This window comes from Equus asinus, chromosome 9 (genome assembly GCF_041296235.1).
Source record: "Equus asinus isolate D_3611 breed Donkey chromosome 9, EquAss-T2T_v2, whole genome shotgun sequence".
Lineage (NCBI taxonomy): Eukaryota > Metazoa > Chordata > Mammalia > Perissodactyla > Equidae > Equus > Equus asinus.
In genome coordinates this window covers 82,221,018-82,236,997 of record NC_091798.1, presented here as the reverse complement: position 1 = coordinate 82,236,997, position 15,980 = coordinate 82,221,018, and the positions used below count along the sequence as shown (strand labels likewise).

Genomic DNA, 15,980 nt, shown 5'->3' with positions numbered 1-15,980 from the left:
AAAACCTAATTTTTTTATTCAAATGGTTAAATCTCCCACATCTATTTTTCCAAAAGAAAAAGCAACCAAAATACTCAAAATACATTATACTTTGCATTCTCACCACAAAGAAACTTAGAAACAACACCAAGAAGCTGCTTCAAGTATGTACACTGAAAACCAGCAATAAGTATATTAATTCTATGATCTATCAAGTTAAATCCTTTCATAAATAATCCAATCCTGTCTTCCAATGTTAAAAAACAAAACAAAACAACCAACTTGGGTAATTTTTAACTAAAATATTTTTTCCTATTTTCTTAGAGATGAAAGTTCAATTACTTTATTTTAGTTAAAGAGAAAAGAAACAAAACCTAAAATTCTCTGATATAAGCAAAAAACTACTGTGCATGTTTAAAACCCATCCCACAAAAAAGCTTATGGCCAGCCTCAACCTAGCCAGCTTGTGGAAGGAAATAATAGCCAAAGATTTTCAAAAGCATAAAAGACAGGCTTTATTTTTAAAAAAAGCAAAAGCAAACAAAAATAACTATTAACTAATTTTCTGGATTAAAATAAAAGAATGAACGTTATCCTTAAATTTTTAGATTCAGAAGGAAAATGATAACTTCCTAGCTAAAAAAAAAGTCCTACTTAATTATAAATTAATAAAACAGAAATATGGTCCTATCTCCCAAGTGAGTTCCCTATAGAACGCTAGGTTTCTGACCTGAAAGGTGAATAATTTGGCAGCATTAACATCACAGAAGAGCTCCAAAAGTTTGTAAAAGAAACAAGCTTTGATACAATATGCTATGTACAACTTTCCAAGACAGAACAAGGCCCTTGGCTCAGATTCAATTGCTTTGACTCTGTTTCTTTCTCACTAGGAGACGTGATATCTTATGCAGTTCAGTTCAAGGTTTAGTGTTCCATTTTTCCTAGTCACCTAAAGCAGAACATTTTTGTAAAGTAAGAATACAGTAATTTAGAATCTTTTAAAGAATTTAGAAAAGGTGACTAAGTTGTGCTAGTTTGCTGTAGTTGTCTATTTCTTACAGCAAACAAGTAACAGCATTTAATTGGTAGACCTCTAATTTACAAATCTACACATAGAACTGAATATTTAACATGGAAAACTCAAAACTGATTTCAATTTAAACCATTCACAACTTTCTTCTTTGTATAAAATTTGCACGTCTGGCAACCAAGGTAAATTAAGAATTTAAAACACAGCCTTAAAAACATACATAATAGGGTTTTGTACCTTAAACCATCCACATTGTAAAATACAAGCACTGTGGAAATGTGACTAATGATCCAGTCCTTTAACCAAATATAATAGGACTACTGAGAAGCTTTATCATTCTTTGTGGAATAGCTTTCTTCTCACTCAAATTCACGTAATTGACTCAATATTACTCTGTGATACAGCTCATTCATAAGAAAAGGTTCTTTTTTAAAAAAAAGTATTGATTATAGAGTATTTAATTTTTAAAAGTTTTACTTCTACCAAAGGATCTCTGGATTTTTTGCAAGTACCATTTTTACCTTTTTACTTTTCCTTTATTCATAATGAAAATGATATGCTTCATATTATAAAAGCAGCAGACGTTTCTCCAGTGACTCTAAGATTTCATGGGCCATCACACAGGAAAGACAATTACTACAACTGCTTCATCCTCGTGGTAAGGTTTTCTTTATCCTTTATCTTCTCTATACCATGTAACTTTGTATAAATGGAATTGGAACACATAGACTTGGTCAAATAAAGTGGTTAGAATTACAAATGGGCAAGAAAACGGAGCTGAGTGAGAATTAGTTTGGGTTGGGGAGTGAGATTGGAAGCAGGTGTGATAGCTGCGATACATGTACAACTCAGTTGAAGCAGTATGCTGGGCTGATGAAAAGAGATGGCTCCGTCTCAGGTTCCAGGGTTCAAGGTTTTAGTGCCATACATTTAAAAAATGTCATTCTCATGCTTTTAGAACTTTCAAGATTCTGTAAAAAGTCTAATTGTTGTCCTACATAAGTACGTAGAACAAAACTGATGAGGGGGATAACCATGGAAATAAAACAATTTTGTTCCTCAATTTTAAGTGAGCCAATTATTTAAGTTATGTGTGTCTAATTTTGAGACCACTTTAACAAAGGATATTTCATCAGTAACAACTGCAGAGAATTTTTGAATCAACTGACGTATGTGTGACTGCAAATAAGTGGAGCTATTGTCCTATGTAATCAATGGAGACATGTGTTTGACTAATAAGTAGGCACATACAATAAGAAAATAAAGAGAAGCCAGACAGAGGTCACTGCAGTTAGACTCTGTTCATGGGGTGTGAAAGGCATACCAGATATGTTATAACAAAGATAAAAGATAGGCTATAAACAGACTCCTCCTTGGTGTTAATCTGGATAGCTGGCATTTAACTCTGGTTTCCTGCATGCCATTGAAGGCAGCAGGTCATCTTCTCACACGCTGCAAGTTAGAAGGAAAATCACGTACCCAAACACAGACACGATTCTACTTTCCTTCTTCTTTCCTACCCGCTTTGTGGAGGGTCGCAGTTGGCAGAAAATTGCTCGGATTCTAAAGCCCCTCAGCACTTTCCATCTTCTCTGGGATGGGGAGACAGCCAGCTACTAGATTCCCGCAGGGATGCTATTGTTTGGTGCCTTTCATGAGTGCACTACTTAAAACTAAGCAGAGCCAGTTCACTGCTAAAGACTGTGTCAGACCTTTGCTCTCACATTATTAGGCATTACTGAGTGAAATGAAAGATGAAATTTATTCACATAAACAACAATTTGAGTAGCTATTAAGAAGTACATTTTTCTAATTTCTCTAGTAAGTAGGTATTAAGAGCTGCATCACATTAAATAAAACTGGATATCAAGAATAATACATTTCTACATAAATACCATAAATGCTATTTTAACACCATATCTATAAACCACAAAGAAAACGAAGCAAAAACAAGAATATTCCACAATAAACAGTATTTCAGAGAACATGAGAATTCAAAGTATGAAAAAGAAACATGACATATAGTAAGCTGGTGCTAATTACCAAGTTAAAAATATTTTTAGTGTGTTTCATATGACGACGTCTAGGGATGGGACTTTATTCTGACTAAACGGTACTTTCAGATCTTTAATACTATAGAATTAAATAGTAATGTTTTAAATGCTTGAATTTATCTGCTCTTGAAATTAGTATAACACTGGATAACTGGGGATGTTTATCAACTGACACACATGATCACTATTTCTACCCAGTACAATATATACTTTGTGAAAATGTCAACTCTTAAGGCTTTATTCTGGTCCAAATTATATCTAAATCAATCCAAAAGAGTCAACAGAAAGCTAGCAGAGCTCCCACAGATGGGAGAATGGACAGCTCTTCTCTTGAGCAAATGATAGGCCCAACAACCTGTAGACACTGATATTTAGTGTCCCACAAGGATACTGCCAGGTCTCCACTCAATCATCCACTAAATGGCCCACCAACCTACAAGTTCCAGCCACTTGCACAAAATTCTCAATTTTTTCTTTTCTTTTGCTGAGGACAATTAGCCCTGAGCTAAATCTGTTGCCAATCCTCCTCTATTTTTGCTTGTCCTGAGCTAACATGTGCCAACCTTCCTCCACTTTATATGTGGGTCACTGCCACAGCATGGCTGATGAGCAGTACACGTCTGCACCTGGGATCCAAACCTGTGAAGCCAGGCCACCAAAGTGGAATACACTGAACTTAACCACTACACCACAGGGCTGGATAAAAACTTCCAATTTTTTAATGCTTCCTTCCTGAATATAAACAGATACTCAAAGATCACAAGACATTTGACAACAACCTTTAATGTGACAGTGATTAAAACAAAAAGAGGGAAACTCAGAAAACAAACAATACAAAGTTCAAACTAAAACTTAAAAGATATTAATATCCTTAGAAATATAGACATCCATGACACAAAAATGTTCTGAAAACAGAACATTCAAAGAAAAAAAGTCTTAAAAATTAAAAAAACAACAGTTGATATAAAAAATTCAACAGATGGTTAGAAGAGAAAATTAAGAGAAAAATCAAGAAAATAGGATGAAATAAACGGCAACGGGGAGATAAGAAAATTAAAGAATCATTCAAAGAAATTAAACATCTCACTAACAAGAGCTCTTGAAAAAGAAGACAGAAAACAGAGAATCACACAAAAGAGACAATACAGAACTTCTGGATAAAAATAGCAGGCTGAACACACTGACTTACTTTTGGCCTTTCCCTAATCCCCACCAAAATGACAGTAAAGGAATTTGTTTTTCAGTAATAAATACAATGAATAAGAAGAGAAAAAGCAGTAACATCTTGGAAGCTAAAAAGCAGGCGGATTCAGTGGTAAATGACTCAACAGAATGTAGAAACTCAATGAGAAAGCCAAGATGAAATCTAATTTTACTGCAGAACTCCCAGAAAGGAAAAGGAATTGGTCAGATACCATGTACTTCTCCACATCGGGGTGAAAGTATAAACACGTGTGTCAGGGGTCACAGGAGGTATTAAAAATAAGTATTAGTAAAAGGAAGTACTTGTAAAAAGCAACCAGTTCAAACTGTTCCCACCAGAAAGAAGTCTGGATATTTCTCCTTTGGAGAGGGTAAAAAAGATGATTTCTGACCTATCCAGATGATCCAACCACTTGCCTCACCACATGCTCAGAGCTTCCATTCAGCCTTTTAGTGCCTCATACTTAAATATAAACAGGCAAATATGGATCACCAGGTCTTTCTAAGAAAAATCTTAACATGAAAGATAGCAACCAGATCAAACAAACAAATAAAATCAATTTAGAGTAAAAAGATACTTGGCAGAGAGAAAACTTTTACAAAATCTATCAGTATCTCAGACACTAGAAGATAATGTAAGCATAAACCAAGAGGGACTCCACAGTGGGGGAGAAGTAGAAGAAAAATAGCTCTTGAAAATTAAAAATAATAGCAGAAATTAAAAACAAAAACACAGGTTTAAAAGGTTGAGAAAATCTCCCAGAAAATTAAAAAGTACAGAAATACAAACATAAACATTTGTATGAGAGAAAGAAGATAAAAATCTTAGAGAATCAGTCTAGGAGATCAAATATCTGAACAATAAGCATTCCAGAATCAGAAAATGGAGAAAAGGAAGTCACAAATAAAATAATTCAAGAAAATTTTTCCAGAAGTCAAGAACGTGAATTTCCAGAACGGTAAAGTCCCAGCACAATGGATAAAAACAGATCCTCGAAAAAACACATCATCATAAAATTTCAACACAATAAGTGGCTAAAGAAAAGACAGTAAAGGTTTCACAAAGAAAAAAATGATATATGAAAAATCAGAAATTAGAATGGCAATTGGAATTCTTAAAAAGCAAAAATGGAACTTCAAAGACAATAAAATAATGTTTTCAATGTTATCAAGAGAATGAATTTAAACCTGGAATTTCACTCTCAATCAAAAGATCAATTAATGTTCAAGTAGAATAAAAATATTTTCAAGCATGCAAGGTCACAAAAAATGCACTTCCCATGCAACCTTTCTGGAGATAATACTGGAGGATATGCTCCACCAAAATGAGAAAGTAAGCCAAGTAAGAGGGAGACATGGAATATAAGAAAAAGAGCTGCAATTCAAGATGTGCAAAGAGAATCCCTAAGAAGATAACTGGTACTTCCAGGAGGCTAGCTGTACATCAGTTGGGAAGGTTAATTAATCCAGACCAGGGCCTATGTGAGGGCTCCAGAAGAACTCTCACTAAAAAGATCAAATTGATATACCACCTGAAGCTTCTGAACATGTTGAGAGATTTAATAGACCCAGAAGAGTTTGAGGCTGAATTTATGATATGTACAAAGAAAACAATGCAAATGGAAAATTAAGACAAGTATTTATCTATGAATAGTGTATACGTGATAACACAAACAGTGAACATTCTTCTAAAAAATGACATACTATATTCGAAAGATGAGAGGAATGGGAAATGAAGAGCAGTAGGTGACAGCCCAGGCACATGTGCTAAGTCCTCATTTCCAGAGTGAAATGACAAGAGTTAAAGCCTGAAACTAAAGTCAAGCAGTGGCCTTGTATGCATATGGAATACGGATGAAAATGTCAAATGGAAAGGACCTGGAAGAAGCTGCCTATGGAGAGGTGGAAATGGAGGGGAAAATGTTTAGTTTTAATAAAAATAAGAAAAAAGAAAACAAAACTATTGCCCAGCAGTAAAGGAAATGGGCTTCCAGACTTAAAAGCTAAACCTAGAACTTAATTCATAATGAAACTTCGGAATACTGAAAGGATAAAGAGAAAAAGCCTCAACGGGGTGTATGTAAGAGGGGGAAGGGGAGGCATATGCTAAAAGTAAGAGGGTATCCAATGTCTCAGGAGCCTTCAAAACTCTGAGGAAAAACTATTTCTTTCCTAGAATCTGTATTGAGCCAAACTATGAATTGAGATGGGGGGGAAATTAAAATAAAGATTTCAAAAAAACTTTACCACCTTTTGTGAGGACACTAGAGAAGAATGCACTCTGCCAAAAGGAGAGTAAACCCAGGAAGAGGAGCGATGCGATCCAAAAGGAGGCACTGGGAACTCTTAGGAAGACAGCGAAGAAAAGCCCAGGATGACAGCTGTGCAGGAAGTCAGAGAACCGAAGGCTTCAGGAGGAAATTTCCATTGGAAAACAAAATAGAAATGATGTATTTGAACTACTGAGGTTCGCAATTCTGTACAAGAGTTTAGATTCTATATTATAGGAAAAAAAATTGTTCAAGGAAGGTACAGGACACTATAATGCTTAGCTATAAATAATATTTTCATAAGCATAACTAAAAACAAGTGATTTAATAAAAAAGTTGTCTCCTTACTATTTTGAAAGAATAGGAGAAGGAAAAGGAAGGGGGAGAAAGCGCAATAATATCTAAAATTAAAGAGGTATCATCATCACATAATATTTAAACATATGAAGGAAATTTCAAAAGAAATACCTAAAAGAGGTAACAGTGACTCCTCTGTGACATGAGACTCAGATAGAAAAGGAAAGGCAAAGTACTGGTATCTCTTCTTATATTTCACTTTTTAAACTATATACTTCTCCTTTGAAAATTTCTTCAGTTAAGTAAAGAGGATTTAAACAAAGAAAATTCTCTAATAATCTAAAATCTTTTTCAAAACAGAGATGAGATTTAATGGTATTAGTTGCAATAGGAAAACAAATCCATAAATTAATATTAATGATGTTTTGAAGGATACATTGCAAAAGACAAAACAAGCAGGCACCAGACTAAGCTGATATTCATTTCCTGTGTGGGCTTCATTAAATTGTAGTAGACTTCAGTTACTAGATACACAACCGTAGCAGCCACTGTGAAATCCACGAGCCACTGGTATTCTGGAAAGTAATGCAACGCTGAAAAATAAAGGTTTTTTTAAAAAAAAGTTTTACTTAAACTTTCATAAACAGCTTAGGAGGATTTATCTATAAATAGCTTTAAACACGCTAGACCTCATTGTATTTGTGATTTGTAATATAAAGTTTGCAAATATGAGAATCTAAAAGTGCAGGAAACAGATCAAGAACGTTGGCATCCAACATTAAATTTTAATACCTCATAAGTTAAATAATTAAAATAAACCTGAAACGATTACCAAAAATTATTTAAATCACTGTTAAAAATGTATGATTGCAAAATGAGTTGGTATTTTCTTAGCGATTTGTTATTTTTTACACAAATTTTTAAGAATGAGCTATGACACTTTAGAATACAACTTAATGTAGTGGACTACGGATTTACTTATATTCATTTCTGTGAAGAGAGTTAAACTTTATGTTACAGATATTAACTGCACTAATGGAAGATTAGTAATTTTGTGAGTTACTACAGATTAAAATAATAAATTAAATAAATACATTTTTTATTCCCTCTTCAGCTTCTGCAAGAAAAGCTGATAAAATGCCTGTCGATTTTCCATAAAACCATACCCCTTCAACAAACTATTCCATCCTTAAAGGTTTACATTAAAATTAGCTTTCTCTGAAAGTAAATATGATTCCATCTCCCTTTTCATTTCAGATATTCAGGTTTATTTCTGCCAGAGTGTAGTCCCAAATATCAACATCATTTTGTAGAAGGCCTCCTAAAAATGTAGACATAAATCACGGACATAAACATCAATTCCTATGTTCTGACTGGCACATAATAAAATGAACTACATTGGTTTGGAAAAATTTTAGTTGTAAAATTTAATACCTGAGGATATTTTTAAATCACACATTTACAGAAAAAGTATTTTAAAAACCAAATACTACTCAAAGTAAGACATTTAAAGTATCAAAACAAACTAATCAAACTTACATCTCTATGAGGCGATAGCAAAAATTCCAAATCCTTTTATGACTGGGTCAATTTTTTACCTGCTTCAAGTTAATTTAACACTCTTAATTTGTTTCAAGTTACTTTAACTGCTTTAGCCTTTTTTCTGAGAGACCTAATAGTTTTTGAACATCAGTCTGAAAGATTTACTCTAAAGTAGTTGCAGGATTCCTACCCTCCAGACATCCCCTTCCCCTCGAAAATGGCCCAGTTGAGCCTTTTGAATAGCTTTCTAGGAGGACAGGGAAATGGATAGAACAAATGCACAAATATCCATTTATCTAAAAGTTATCAATTTTTATTAACAATTGAAGTAAGCATTCTAACTCTCCATGCCTGCCCACACTTAGACAGGCTTCCTCCAGGGAACTTACAGCAAACAGCCAAGTGACATTCAAACGTGCTTCTGTTCTTTAAGAGGTTTTTATAATAGATAGCTAGTACAAATTGAGACAGACTTTCAAGATAGTTATTGGGATATCAATAATATATACATTCAACAAAAGTACAAATTATAAATATTCTTGGCTATATATTTAACCCAAATATTATACTATATTCTTCTTTTTGTATTCAATAATATAACTATGTATGTGTCTTTTAATAGAATACTGGCATTGAAAGAAAACTTAGAATTTATCAAACCCAGTGGTTTGTATTAAGCTCCTGAGAATACCTAAAGTTCAGGCAGAAAAGTCTCTACGTTTACCTAAACACACTTACACACCATCCATTCACAAAGGATTACATAAAGACAAACATAAAACATCTTCCTGTCACTCTAAGTGAAATCCTTTTGATATTATGTGGCCAGTTGTTAAACTAGTACCATTTGCAATTAGTTCTCAAAATTGTACAAGTAAAACAAAATATTGAATAAGCTGGGTGCTGAAGCCACATTACTCTAATTTCTTTCTTTCTTTCTTTTTATTTTCCCAGAGGAAGACTGGCCCTGAGCTAACATCTGTGCCAATCTTTCTCTATTTTATATATGGGACACCGCGACAGCATGGCTTGATGAGCGGTGTGTAGCTCCACGCCCGGGATCCAAACCCATGAGCCCCAGCGTGCTGAAGTGGAGCATATGAACTTAACCACTACACCACTGGGCTGGCCCCTAACTTCAATTTTTTAAGTTCATTAAAATAGCCTAGTTCTCATTGACTGGCTCTACCACATTCAGTGTGTAACCCTGGCCAACCTCTATCCAATGAGTTTAAAAAAAAAAAAGGCTGATAATAGTTATATACCTCATAGAATTCTGAGGACTAGCCAGTTAATACAAGTAAAGCACTTATAACAACGTCTGATACACAATTTAAAGCTATTATTAAAGTCAATTAGCTGATAATTATTCAATAAACATTAGTTATTAGTAAAAATGACAAAAATCTGCAGTAGAAATCAGAGTGTGTACATATTCTTGTATTTATACATGTCTGTGAACATTTTTACAAGTAAGCACACAAAGAGTTAGTAAAACAAGTACGACAACTAATCAAAAAGTTAAAGTGCTTGTCAATGTTTTAAATTTTGCATGGAGAATAGTTTCAAAGAAAATAAGGGGATGACATAACTAGTGTTAACACTCTTAATGATACTAGGCAATTGATTGATATCATTCCCCATTGACATTTTTGGGTTCCAGGACACTGTTTCCATATACGTATACACACAATCTTTGTAGACGTAGAATCAACTTTCAAACATGTTGAAGGCATCAATAAAATCATATTTGTATCATAAAATAATTCTATACAAGTTGCTAGATGAATCTATTAAGGCTTCTCTGGCATGGTGTGATTTAACCCAAGAGGGACCAAAGTACATAATAATATATACAACACTACCAAAATTATTTTTTTGAAATGTGTCATTTTAATTCCTTACTTATCATGTAAACCATTAGTTCTCAAAACTGGTCAAAAATCAGAACCACTTGGAGCATTTTTAAAAATACAAATTCCCAGAACCCACTCCAGACTTACTGAATCTCTAAGGATAAGTACGGGGAATTTTTATTTTTAAAGAGCTCCTCAGCTGATTTTGATGTACAGCTAGGTTTGAAAACCAGTGTTTTAAATAATATTACCTTAGATGCCTTTCTCTTCTAATATTGAATAATTTCATATAAACTTCATTTACAATTTAAAATCATTACAGTTATTATATAATTATAAACATTGGCATACTGGGAAAAAACTGAATGACTTACTCAGATATAACCAACAAGTAAAAGTGAATCTTGAATATTCAAGTTTTCTGGGTCTTAATCCAGTTCATTATTCTAAAAACATTTTCCTTTCTACTAAATACGAGCATAAAGTTGACTTATTATAAATACAGGTAATTCAACACAAATATACAAATGCATTTCTGCAAGCCACACTATAAAAGGAGACTGGCATAGATGGCAAACAGTCTAGAATTTGAAACAATGAAAACTGACTTGTGATTTCAACATAAAGTGTGTAGCAAACTCGTGTAAGTCAGGCTCTTCTGAAAAATGGGAAAAATAATGCTTACTACAAGTTAGGTAGGCAAATCAAAAGAGAAATTCAATTCAAATGAAGTCATTTTGAGCTTCTAAGCTGAGAAAGATTTCATATTCTGTATAATGGACTTAATGATTAGAAAAACCATAAAAAAAATGTAGCCACAATAAATAAAACAAAAGTAGTTTAACTAACATAATATAAAACTGAGATTTATTTTACCAAGATTTCCCTTACCTAAAGTATCCACTTCTGTAACTGACTTTGTTTCTAGATGGAGGTCAATATCCTTTGGAATGGTTAGTGGCTTACTTTCAATGTGACCATTATATTTCCTATAAAAATCAGACAAGTGACACACAAAAAAAGTTACTTACACTGTTATCCAAGTGCTTGTATCAAACTAATTTACAAAAGAGGTTTTAAATTTCACAGTGGAAAAGAAGCAGAATTTCTAATATTTCATCAAAAATGAGATAAGGTACTCAAATGTAGTGTTTTTGTTTGTTTGTTTGTTTGTTTGTGAGGAAGATTGGCCCTGAGCTAACATCTGTTGCCAACCTTCCCCTCTCTCTCTTTTTTCTCTGCTTGAGGAAGATTAGCCCTGAGCTAACATCTGTGCCAATCTTGCTCTATTTTATGTGGGATGCCTCTACAGTGTGGCTTGATGAGCAGTGCTAGGTCCGCATCTGGGATCTGAACCTGTGAACCCCAGGCTGCCAAAGTGGTGCATGCAAAGTTAACCACTATGCAACTGGGCCAGCCCCTTAAAAGTGGTTTTTAAAAAGAAGACTACAAAATGTGGATGTAAATTATTATGTGAATATACACATTATCAGGGAAAGAATTATCCAAATTAATGACAGGAACAAAATCTGGATTCTTGGTGTAGTATTTCACCCCCTTTCTCCTACTCTCTCTTCTGCAGATTTAAAGACAATCTAACATGTCTTTCTTTAGGCACCAGAGTAAAAGCAAATGAAGACAAAATGCATTTCCCTTTGAAATTATACATATAGACACATACATACATATAAATAGATCTGTAGCTATAAACAATCCGAAGTTGAAGAAAATATTAAGATTTATGTGCATGAGAAATTCAGAAACATAAAAGGGTAACTCGGAGTTGCTTCTACTAAGAATCACGAATAGAGGAAAACAACAGAATTCTTCAGGTGCACGTGTATCATTCCCAGATTTAATTTTTAAAGACAACCAAACACATATAGAAAGTAATAAACTAAGTTTCAGTAACATTAATTACAATACCAAGAAACAATTTTGCATTTATTCTTGAACAAATATAAACTGGGAAAACCTCAGTAAAAATATTAATTCATGTCAATAAATCAAAAAATAATTATTGCTACCTGGAACAAAACAGTATTGTTAATGCATCTTTTTGTAAATGTAAATCATTTCAACATATAAAAATTATTGTAAAAATAGCAAAATTATTGACTGCAAGGCATAGAAGAATTATTCAAATGGTTGTAAAATAAATGCTATACTACATAACCAGATGTTACAAACGTTGAACATAGTAGCTCTGAATAGGCAGATGTGGAGTAGTTAAAAAGAATCACAGAAACTACAAACTAACCTAGATTTAAAAAGTCTGACTCTGAATAGTTATGTGAAGTGGGACAACTCATTTAACATCTTTGATCAACAGCTTCCTCATTAGTAAAACATAAATTAAATTAATAGCTAATGTTCAAAGTTACTGTGTGGATTAAGTAAAACTGTGTGTAAAAGTGCTTTGGAAATTGTAATGTGAGGCAGGAATATTTTATTAAAGAACACAGCTATCAGAATACAGAGAAGGCAGGTTTACAGTTAATATTCCAAAAAGCTTCAAGGTGTATATGTAATGATAAGTGAAAAAGAGAATGGAAGCAAGATCAGAAAAGACAATCTTTTAAAATTTCCAATTTCAGGCCAAATAATTATTAATTTTTAAAGAATTTTTTTAGCACAAACGTATTAGCCCAGGTTAATATAACTTTTATGATATACATGAGAAGTTTGGTGACAATTTGTTGTCACTGACATTTTATAATTTTTCAGAACCACAGTTTCAGGTCCTAAGAAGTCCTCTCCAGCTGAGGAAACTAAAGCCTATTCAAAGGGGCTAATTAACATACACTCTCCTTGAGAATTCAATTTAAATAGAGAGATAAAATCTTAAAGCTTGAAGGATCCTTCAAAATTACTATGTTTGGTCCTTCCATTTTAAAGATGAGGCTGCTATAGACCATTCAGTGAGGTTTATTAACAGGCAGTTTTCTTCATAAACTTTAAACATTGATATAATATTCAGCAGCTGAATGGAACCTGTTCTATTGTCCACCCCTTTTATTTAAAAAAATGAGGAAACAGAGGTCAAAAGCAGGTGAATTTACCCAATATCATAATACTGAGGGGTAGCAAAACCTGGAAAAGAACCCAAACCAACTAGTATCTTTAAATGAGTTGTAGGATAAAGACGTGGGTTATGGGTTTCTCCCCCACCAACTCTCACTAAATTTTAAGATGATGGCTACATTGTTTTCATAATTTAAACACGAAGAATAAACTTAACAATTCTTAAGTAAAACAATTACTTTTGTGCTTTTATATTAGATTACTACATATTGATTTTTCTTAAAGGGTGATTCAATATTATTTTAGATCATGGGTTTTGATCTCAAATCTATCAACTCTTTATGGCATAATCAGTAAATGTTCCTTTAATCAAAGTATAAAACTATATTGACATAAATTGTGTCAAATATTTCACACTTTATAAGTTCAAAAACATAACTTACCTATCTTTTTTGCTTTTCCCTTTTTGCTGCTTTCCTGCAAGAATTCTTAATTCTTCTTCTGTAGGATGTTGATACCACCTCAAACTAAGAAAGGAGGAATTCTTTTAAAGCAATTAAAATCACCAGACTTACTCAACTATTCTACAAATATTTATTGAGTTTCCTATTTGGGAAGAAACTGCAGGGAAGTATCAGGTGAAAAACTCTAATCTGAAACAGAGAGCACTGCTAAAGCCTTATAAGGGTTTAGATTCAAATCCAGCAAACACTTACCAAGCACTTACTACATGCCAGACCCTGCAATGCTGTTTGTAGGTATACTTCTTACAACTGACAATGTATTAACATATATTAAGATCATATCAGCTTACTATTCAAAGCAGATAGAGTGAACTCTGCAGGCAAGCTGGCAGGAGCACATTAGAATTCTCCAACCATCCTTTACTTACATAGAAGGAATTGACGTTTATCTTAAAAAGAGAGTCCTTTGACTGCCCTCAAAACTACAAGTAGTTTTTGCTTTCCTTTCCTTTCTTTCCCTCCTTTACTTTTGCTGGAGAATTCTCAAACTTTATGTGTATAAGACTTGGAGTAAATTGCTGTATTTACAAAACCCTTTCCTCTTGGCTCTAGCTAACCCTCTTTGGTCAGGGCTCCAAGAACAACCAAGTGTATTCGCCTTCATCACCATCAAAACACCCCAACAAATCATTTATTCCCTCCAAAACACTCACCTGCTCATTCTCAATTTTCTGTCTCACTTGAACTTCCTATCTACCAGCCACCTAAATTTGATATCCAGGCTTTATCTTCAACGTGTCCTCTCCATATATTATCATTAACTCTATTCTTTAACTCTTAAAATTCTAAAACTGCCTGCTCTCTTGCAAGGATCTGAATTGAGATCTTAGTTTAGCATGTCTTCCTCTCTAGCTTACTATAGCAAAACTCTCTAACTGGTCTCCTTGCGTTCCCCTGGACACTTTCCTAAACGCATTCTGATCGAATTTTTTGCTATTTTTCCATAATGCAAATCTTATCAAGATATACGTCTGTTTAAATCCTTTCCAAAACTCCTCACAGGGTAAAGTGAGGAAGGAAGCTATGCAAGAACCTTGACCAAGGTCCTGTTGTTATAAAAGAGAAACAAAATACCCAGTTTTGCGAGACCTTCTAATTTTTCAATTACAAAAATTCAGAGAAATTTTTAAAAGGAAGTATCCCAATCTTTTAAAAATGTTAGCAACTGATTTTGCTGTTTTTAAAAACTCTGAATAACTGGCAATTTGAGTAATGAATGGATATTTGATGATGTTAAGAAATAAATGTTAAAACTTTTCAGCTGTAATAATGGGATTACAGCAATTTTTTAAAAGCTCATATATTTTAGAAATATACTCTGAAATATCTAAGAATGAAATAATAATATTTGCTACAGAATATATGTTGGGGGAAGGAGAGATGAAGGGGAGCACAGACGAAACAAGTTTGCCATCAGCTATTAATTGTGATGAGTACAGGTGCTCATTATATATTCACTATATTATTCTGTCCACTCTGTGTATGTTTGAAAATTTCCATTAAAGTTCTAACACACATTACAAGACCCAAATGTGTATAAGGTTTGTGATCTGCTGTTTCCACAGCCTTTCATGAGCTGATTATCGTTTACTTCACCATTAACCTTCAACCATTTTCCTTTTGAACATGACATTCTACCTAGACTAAATGACATTTTATTCCACAAATTTTCATCCCTTGGTGTTTTTGCATATATTTTTCTCTCTGCTTGTAAACACCTATGCCCCTGACAAACTCTTAATCTACCTTTTACTGTTTATAAGGCAGTCTCCCTGTAGCATAATAAAGAATATATCTAGTCACTGTCCCCAGTTCTTGGTAGAGCTTCAACAGCCCTTGAAATTTGCTCAGTGATAGGAGGGTGTCTTTGTTATAATAATGAGGGACTCACAGAGGACTTCAGATAGCTTCAGGATGGAGGCTGGTCACCAGAAATATCAACCATGTGATTAGAGTCATGACTTTCAGCCACCTACCTCCAGGAAGGGGAGGGGGTGCTGGAGATTAACTTCAATCACATGGCCAATGATTTAAAATAATACTTTCGTAATGAAGCTCCATAAAATCTCGGAACACCAAAGCTCAGAACAGCTTCCTGGTTGGTCAACATACTGATGTACCTGGAGGTGACATGCCCTGACTCCACAGGGAGAGGGCATGGAAACTCTGTGGTTCTTCCCAAACCTCATCTTATGTGCAAT

General features: G+C 33.8%; 1 protein-coding gene across 4 annotated transcripts in view; it reads right to left on the bottom strand.

Annotated features, from left to right (window-relative positions):
• The window catches only part of TMEM161B (transmembrane protein 161B), a 69,526-nt gene that overhangs the window by 21,121 nt on the left and 32,425 nt on the right, over window positions 1–15,980 (bottom strand). For 3 of the 4 annotated variants that reach the window (XM_014857051.3, XM_044779993.2, XM_070517827.1), the window contains 3 exons: window positions 13,699–13,782; window positions 11,123–11,220; window positions 7,270–7,426 (listed from right to left, as the gene is read on the bottom strand). In XM_014857051.3, the coding sequence (XP_014712537.3) occupies window positions 7,270–7,426; window positions 11,123–11,220; window positions 13,699–13,782 (339 nt within the window). Of the gene's footprint in view, window positions 1–7,269; window positions 7,427–11,122; window positions 11,221–13,698; window positions 13,783–15,980 lie in introns of those variants that run through there. The other variant, XM_044779994.2, reaches the window with a different exon arrangement.